The sequence below is a fragment of the Notothenia coriiceps genome, unplaced genomic scaffold, assembly GCF_000735185.1.
Source record: "Notothenia coriiceps isolate Sejong01 unplaced genomic scaffold, NC01 NC01_scaffold00018684, whole genome shotgun sequence".
In the NCBI taxonomy this organism is placed as follows: domain Eukaryota; kingdom Metazoa; phylum Chordata; class Actinopteri; order Perciformes; family Nototheniidae; genus Notothenia; species Notothenia coriiceps.
In genome coordinates this window covers 1-8,690 of record NW_011351385.1, presented here as the reverse complement: position 1 = coordinate 8,690, position 8,690 = coordinate 1, and the positions used below count along the sequence as shown (strand labels likewise).

Here is an 8,690-nt window from a genome sequence, read left to right as displayed (position 1 = left end):
ACTGGAAAAGTACACAGTAAGTACTTCATAGTACTTGTGGGGTATTTTCAGTGGTACTGAGTCCAACAGGATCAATCTCACGAAGAACTAATGGCAACAAAAAATAATTCCCTCATCAAACTTAGCAGAAGTGGCTTGATTTTGTTCTCAGCAGGGGACTTTGGCAGAGGATTTCTCATAAATACACAGTAAAAGTACTTCAATGTATTGTAAGTAGTAGGCTAACTAATACAAAGTCAAACAGTATCAATTTCATTAAGAACTAATGGTAAAATTATATTTTTATCATTCATCAAAGATAGCAGAAAAACATGCATTATGTACTAAGGAGGGGACTTTGACAGAGGACTACTCACAAAGTACACAGTAAAAGTACTTCATTTTATTTCTGGTAGAAGTCAAACTAGAACCGAGTCCAACAGAGTTAGTTTTCTTAAGAACTTGTGGTAACAAATATTTGTATCACTCGTCAAATATAGCAGGAATAATGAAGAGCAGCTGATTTGAAAAAACAAAGTGGAGAGACGGCTGAGTGACCGCAGTGCAGAACCGCTGTATAGTTTACATCTCCTAACAATGTTGTCCATTTTAGACAGAGGCTTATTATATTTACAGCCCTCAATAACATTCATTTTCTGGGCTCAATATGTGTCTTGGCCGTTTTCGTTGTGATCGCTAAATTCCCCTTGTTTATAATAATCACCGTTCCTTCAGCAGGATACTGTTGTGATTCAAAGTGTGATTTTAGCAAACGAGTGCTTTTGTTTTGAAATCACTTCCGTGAGTTTCGCCCCGCCCCTCGCTCCAATGACCATTTGACCATTTAGTAAGGTAAAAAGCAAAAACGCCTCTCAGAGGGTCTTCCGTTTACGTGTCTAATAAAGAAAAACAATTGGACGGTAGATACACGGATTATTATCCCACCAAAATTGTAATTAATTTCATTTAATAAAACTGAGGAAAACACAGAGGGCCTGATGTTCTAAAATCTACTTATTATCTCTGTTGTCCTTATTATAAGCACAAGAAAATACATATTGGGAGACATACCACTTCACCCAGCTAAGACGAGCTCTCTAAAGCCCAGGTTATTATGTTGAATTTCAAAATTGTTATCTTTTTTGTTGGTATTTAAGCTGGCGGATCAGGGAGGGAAGAGTAAAACATTTATCACTGTGATTTTGTTAGGATTTAAATAAGAGTAGTATAGACTTGGGGTGCACAGGTAACCCTTGTTATTAACAGTGACTTGTATGTAAAGTATTTGTATTTTCGCTTTGTTAATATTTTTAGTGACTGTTTGACTTTTTAGGAACACAATCTTCTCCCCACTGCATTTTTCATGGATGCTCATCCAAATAAATAATAAAGTAATTAGCTTACCATATGATGCAGAATTTTAAGAAATATTTTGTGTTGTTTCGTGACATTCTGTGAAATCTCTTCCTCTTTGCCTTTTTCTTGCTTTGACATAGAAATTTACCCCAAAACCGTTTTCATCTGATATCAAACAGGTTCGGTTAAGGAATGAAAGCATTTCATGTTATTTTTGTAGATGTTTTATTAGTTGTGTTCGTTAGCAGCAATTTTACAAGACCTTGGTTACTCATATCCCTGTCCAATTACATTAATTACAATACTACCACAATATCATTAGATTATATAAATAAAGAACAGTAGAAGTCTTGAAGAAACAGAAGCCCCTCAGATAAAACTGAATATCTGTTTTCCTGGCGGAAGAGTTTCATACACCACATAAATACTGCCAAGTATAACAGACATGTAAACCAGCTATACAGTATACAAATATATATATATTTAAATACTTCATGTTTACAGATATAGATTTGGTCAAATTCAGTTTCGAAAATATATTTCTTACTATAGAACAAATTCAATGTGCTTTCTAACACTGTTAGTGTACATTCATTCTCATTCAGCGGCTATAGAACTTGATGAAGAGGACTAGAAGTTACTGCAGGGCAGGAAGAAGCTGTTCCTCAGCACACGGTTCAACGTCCTGGACCTGTACTCAAATATGTAGGGTCCAGTGCAGATGTAAGTAAAACCTGCAGAACAGAAAATCAAGGTTAGTTTCTTCTTATTTTTGTTATACAGAAAGACAGGAAAGCAGAGAGGAGATGACGAACAGGTCAGATTCAAACTCTGATCTGCTACATGCTACTGGGTGGCCCTCAATTTTTGTTCCTGTGTTCAAGGAATAGTTCAACTTCTTAAGAAAAGGCCTAATCCCGTTATTACCCAGAGTTACAGGTTAAGATTGATTCCACTCTCATGAATGTGAAGCTGCAGCCTCAATAGGGTTAGCTTAGTTTAGCAGGTCAGAAGTTAAATTAGCTAGCCCAGCTCGATCACACAGTAACTAAGGGGGTGGAGTCTATTTGTATTATATAACATTACAAGAGTGATTCTTATTATTACATTATATGCTTATTGTGCTCATGAGATTGCTATGACTATAAAATAAATAGACACAAGCACTAATCCCAGGTTCTGATGGGTTAGATACGAAACGAAGGGAATAGTAATATGAAAGTTTTAGCTTGCATTAGAAATGTTGCAAAAGCCGGGTGCAGACACTATAGAAGACAAAGAGTTATTGAGGCTCTGGCCTTGGCCGTGTGTGTGTGTTCAACGCCTACGCATAACTGGGAATCAGTGTTTAAATCGAGGATTCCACTATCTATTGCAAAGCAGCTTCAGCAAAACAAATTATGTAGGATAGCGTGACTAGAGTAGGGAGGGACCTTCACAGGCCGGCCGAATGCTGATTGGAGGTCATGTTGCCAAGAGACTGTCTAAGTCTGTGCACCAACCAGGGATGCCAAAGTCTAAACCACGTTTCTCCCCCATCTAGTCTCAACCAATCATAAATGTACGGGCAGACCCCTGAATAATAAAAATGTATTCACTCATGAGGTTCAGGGATTTTTCCGGAAATAGTGGTTACAGATTACAGCTCTGCTGCCTGGGATTTCTGTGAACGGACGGAGTCCTTGGCCAAGTGAAATATATATTTTGCTCTCTTTTAATAAATAGTTAAACTTAGAAGTTGTTTGTCTTTCCTGGAATTAAAGAACACGGCAAGGGTGTGTTCGTAAACAGTCTTTCTCCTAGCCGAAATGCACTTAGGCAGAAATTGGACCGTTTGTAAACTTGGTGCAGTGTTGGAATGTACCACGAGGGTATTTCATAAAACGTTTAGCTAGCTAACTGGCTATCATGTTGCTTCATAATAATCTGTTACATTATCAGCCTTACTGATGAGAAAGAAGCACCACATTTTGTATTCTAAATACAGTAGTAACACTTTCCTTTTATAAATTCAAACGTAAATGTGTAGATTCATATAGAAAATAGCATGCTCTTTTTCTTAGACCAACCACAACACTCATTTTAGTGCAGAGCGTCAGATTGAACAAACTGCCTCCTGTTTAACAGACAAAAGTGAAATCAAGAAAACTAATAAATACACTTCCGCAAAACATAATTTGTGTGTGAAAGTCTAGGAAGAATGTGAGAGGAAAAACTTTGAACATCTTATTTCAGTAATCTTGACATGGGAAACTTAGAATGCCACTCACCTCGGTACTGGACGGCTGCAGTCACCCTGCCATTCAGGCCAGAGAAGGTCTGATCGACTATCTTGGGAGATTCCCGTTCCATGGTCTTTCTGCCCTCATCGTAACTGAAAAAAAAACAACAGTCATTAGATAGATTCACCAAGGTTAAAGGTTAGAAAATATCTCAACAGAAATCATTTGTACACACCTGAAGTATTTGCTGCCTACAAAGAACAGAGTCTTGCCGGATTCTGCATCAAAAAGGGCAGCATCGATTTTCCTCACACCTCTTGGGAAACCAAACCTGGAGAGCCTTTTAGGATATCCACGTACAAGATCATAACCTCTGAAGGCCCACACTTTACGGCCTAAAGGCAGAAAAAGATAACAGAGTTGGTTCATTTTGAAATGCTTTTATATTGGAGCCGTGGACACGTTATGAGAATACAAACCTTTAAAGAGATAGACTTTGTCTGAGTTTCGGCTTTCATAAGCAGCGTCGATGTTGGAGGGGGCATCGGGCCAGAAGTTTGTGATGAGACTCTGCTGAGGTGTGCTGCTCTGAGGGTAGATCCGCCAGAAGAAGCTGAGAACACACAAGAACATGAATGAGTTCATAATTCAGCTCTTGGGTGAAGAGAAAACGATGTCAATGGGCTTCAGGTTTAATATATTTAAGCATTCTCCAGGATGTCTGACCTGTCCTTGAAGAAGAACATCTCTCCTCGCAGGGTGGTGACAGCATCCAAGACCATGGTTGAATCACAGGCATCAGGAGTGGTGGGGGGCTGTGGTTCCTTTCCAGAGGGATCTTTACCAGTGTTTGGACCTAGAAGACAAACAGAATGAGTCACCAAGTATTCAGAAATCCCTGCATCACATTGCAATGAAGCCCAAATAGTTGAGAAGCAATTCACAATGATTGTGTAAGAGTGACAGTTTGTACCAACCATAGAGAGACTGGATGCCGTTGACATCGTCCCGGGGCAGGATGAAGGTGTCAGGATTTCTGTATGTGTACACAGGGTACATGAGAGCACCAGCATCATCAGAGTGAGACAAGCCCAGGGAGTGGCCAAACTCATGGGCAGCCACCATGAAGAGGACGTAGCCTACAGCAGAAAACACACTTACAGGTTAGCCTTACAGATAGTGTCATGTCAAAACTGACAGTAGTTAGCATGATCCATCATGGTGTACGTAAATAACAAACTGACCTCTGTTTGACCGGTAAGTGAAGTCCTCATCCTCGTCAAAATGAGCATCTCCACCAATGCCAGTGGATGGGGCGAATGCATGGGCAAGAGTACCACCAGGGCCATCAAAGGGGTAATAATCACCATGTGCTGTTAACAAGAACATACTCAGGTCAGAACCCAAGTACTCGTGCATTAAAATGTACTTTATATTGTCCTGTATAACAATTGTTTTTGTAAAGAAACAAATCAAAACTGGGAAACCATTGGAATCTATTGTACCTCAAACTCAAATGTGTGTAAGTTGGTGAGATGTCACAACCTCAAACCTGAGCCAAGATAAACGCAGCCTTTTCAACACCCTAAGCTCTTACAAAATAGTGAAGAGGGTCTGAGATGTCTGCAAGCCCTGACATGCCAGTGGAATGATGTTGTTTCTTTGTTTTGTTGATGAACATGATGTAACTCTACTGCAACCATTGACAGTAACTAAAAGAACTATACAGTATGCTATAGTAGAGGTGTCAAGAAATTGCAAACAAATATTGGTAAAAAAAACATACTGTGCCAAACCCTAACCCTAACCCTATTGTTGAAATTAAATACAGTAGGTCTACAATAACTCAAGTACCGTACTTTAGATTTTTTTTCTTTACTTTAGTCACTTCATTGTATACTTTACTTAATAAACACATTTAGTTCATTCAGATTAAGAGTGTATTTTAAAAGTCTCTCAAATCTGATGCAGCGCTATTTCAATACAATATGATAATATAATATGAATATAAAACATGCAATAATGCACAATGAGTACTGTTGTTACTTAAGGTATACATTTGATCGTTATTGCTTGAATTTACTTCAGTCACCCTGAGAATGCAAGGTTTTTACTTTTTACAAAGGTTGTTTTCTTTAATATTTTTAGCTGACGGTATTCCTCCGTTTAACTTTAGTGAAGTGAACCTTTTCCACTACTGAAAGTTCTCTGTACTCACATTGGCGGCCAAAGGAGATCATGATGTCAGCGGTGCCGCTGTTGATTCTAGTGAAACTCAGAGGAGTGACTTTGGCCCAAACCTGCAGAGCTCTCTCTATAGAATCATCTACCTCTGACACAGACATGTCCGGAGTGTAGTTCTCTATCCTGTAGAACAGAACAAAAGTCAGGAATATTGTAAATTAGACCTACTAAAGAAACTCTTTCACACACATTCTCTCTTTAGATCAGTCACCTGTAGGTAATGCTGTTTTTCTGCCACTTGTGCTGTCCAAACGTGGAGAAACGGGCAAGATTTTCGTCTGGAACACCACAGCGAGGCTTCTTCATGATTGCCACGGTGTCAGCATCCAGCGTCCCGGTGATCTGGAGACCAAAGAATCTCTGCATCTCAATCAGCTTCCTGCTCACTGGGCTGAACCCCCGCCGGATAGTAGGACCGGTCTCCTCTGTTAGGTTGAAGAATTTTTTCAGGTAGCTCTGTAAAAGATAGCAAAGGTATTGGTCAACAGAGTTTGTAGAAACTTTCCAAAATGCACAAATTGAACACATCAAATGAAAACACAAATGCCCGACTACATACCTCTGCAAAATCTTCATCTTTCACATTGACTTGTGACACAGGCCCACAGTAAACTGCGAGTGCCAGGCTTAGAATGATGCTCAGACTGTAAGAGAGACTCATGCTTCTTCGTTGAGTGTGACTTGTGTTTTGTGCTGGCCTCAACTGTTATATATATATGTAGGCTGAGCAGTGGAGGCGATGGGGGGTGGGCGTGTTGAGTAACTACCTTCTTGAGTCAGTGATTCCATTTGAAGATGACAGGAGAAGATTAGCTTTGATTGTTGAGTCAAAGAAAATAATTCCCCAAAACAGAAAAACAAGACAAGCGGTATCAAACTGATGGCATAGATACATGACAAACATTGTGTAGATTGTCAGGGAGGATGATAGTTCATTTCTATATCAGTGTTTTGCTTCATTCTCATACATAACCTATTGTCTCTTATTCTTATTATCTAAGCGGTATTCTTATATTTTATTCAGATTTTACAGCATCCTGTCATGAATGAAATGTACTTAATCACTATCTGTCTTTGCTAACCCTCAGGCTACTGTTGCTGCTGACGCATGTTTGTGGGAAAACACGGACAAGTTGCGTCAAGCCATGAACAAGTCTTTCCGACCACAACCTATTTTCAGGTAACTTGAGAATAAACATGGACAGTGACGATGAATGTGTTGCAATAGAAAAACAGCATTGAATTTACATATATATAGTGACTCAAGAAGGTTTGAGTTTGAAGATGACAGGATAATATTATATTTGAATGCTTAGCAATTTTAAAAAACAGAGTAAAAAACAAACCCTACAAACAAAACCTATAAATGTAATTATATAACATTTTTGATTTGTAGAAGTAGTACAATTTCTACATTTTAGCATTAATCCTTTAAAAATCCTTGACCAATTAGGCATGATGTCTGTTACATATTAATAAAAAAAACGAACCACATTTTTAAAAATGAAATATGAAATCATAAGAAATATAACGTTTTTTGTTTGTTTTGCTTTTAACACATTTTTGAATAGATTTTCGTGGGATAAAACTTGCAACTAACATCCATGTTTTTACAACACTCTGAACCAAGCCTGTCTGTGTAAATCATGTTATGATCAAACACAGCTAGCAGTTAACAAAGCTAACAGCGAAGACAATGCAAACAACAGCAACAGTGCAATGCTGTTGTCAGCAAAAACCGCCATATGACCTCAGTGTAGAGAAGAAGCCAATAGCCAACCTCAGACACAGCACTTAATTCATTCATTTTTTAATTAAATAATTAATTTATCACCTGTTTAAAACATACAGTAAACTCATTCGCAAGACAAATTTCGATCATGTGAAATGGGACATCCCGATAAGATATACGAACCTTGAGAATAGAGGCCCAGACACTAAACATAAAGTATTTACTATAAATATGATTAGCTCATCGAGAACTGGAGAGTTCATATACAGAAACATTACAACTGAACGACACCTCACACTAACCAAATACCTTAAAATGAAACCAACCTTAATTACTAAATGTTCTAAAGCATTTATGTCATCAGTCTTAACATTGATTTAGTAAGTAAGTAAGAAAAAAGACATATTTCAAGGGAAATACACTACATACGGCACATTGGAGTTGCCGAAAATCCGCATCTAAAATTGTGGCATAGATACGTTATTTTCCCCTGTGCAATTCCAGTCTCACATCACATCGTCATTAACAAATACCCGAAACAAATAATACTTTATTCCGAGTGTGCTTGCTTTTCTCTTTGAAAGTCATCACATAACGGCATTGTAATACACGGTTCGGCTGCATTAAATATTACATATCTGCTGTAGTTCTCTATTTATAGAGCCCTGATGAGAAGACTTCTAGACAAACATGAGGAACTGCCGCCAACACTGAAAACGTGACGTGGATCATAAATATATCAGCAATTAAACAACATCTTACATTTCTTTTCACACAATACGTCTCCTTGCAGTATCAACACTAATTCGGCTGACTTTTATATTTGATCCAATTGGTAGATAGGCTGTATTTACATCATAAAGGTTCACAGCTGATATAAAATGACACCGAGTGGTTAAAGCATGTTATTGAATTTCATTATTTTTATTATTAGATATTAATAGGATCCCTATAAAGTATATTCATTACTCGTTATTCTCTACTAATAGTTAATTAAAGATTGTATATAATTACTATTTTGCACATCCCTTTCAAGATTTCAAGATTTTCTAAGGTTTATTGACATATCATACACAAACGGTGTAGTTATGCAATGAATGAAAAACTTGGGTCGCAGGTTCCTCAATAGTGCATTACAAGACATCTATCAATATTTG

At 37.9% G+C, this 8,690-nt stretch overlaps 1 protein-coding gene across 1 annotated transcript; it reads right to left on the bottom strand.

The window, feature by feature from the left end:
* Nucleotides 1–1,950: 1,950 nt before the first annotated feature.
* LOC104951202 (collagenase 3-like) lies at nucleotides 1,951–6,260 on the bottom strand. The gene is made up of 9 exons (XM_010777837.1): nucleotides 6,013–6,260; nucleotides 5,776–5,924; nucleotides 4,802–4,930; nucleotides 4,535–4,696; nucleotides 4,284–4,413; nucleotides 4,037–4,170; nucleotides 3,793–3,952; nucleotides 3,606–3,709; nucleotides 1,951–2,069 (listed from the first exon to the last, which is right to left on the bottom strand). The coding sequence occupies exons 1-9, from the start codon at nucleotides 6,165–6,167 to the stop codon at nucleotides 1,966–1,968; spliced, it is 1,227 nt and encodes a 408-aa protein (XP_010776139.1). The 5' UTR covers nucleotides 6,168–6,260; the 3' UTR covers nucleotides 1,951–1,965.
* Between the last annotated feature and the right edge of the window lie 2,430 nt (nucleotides 6,261–8,690).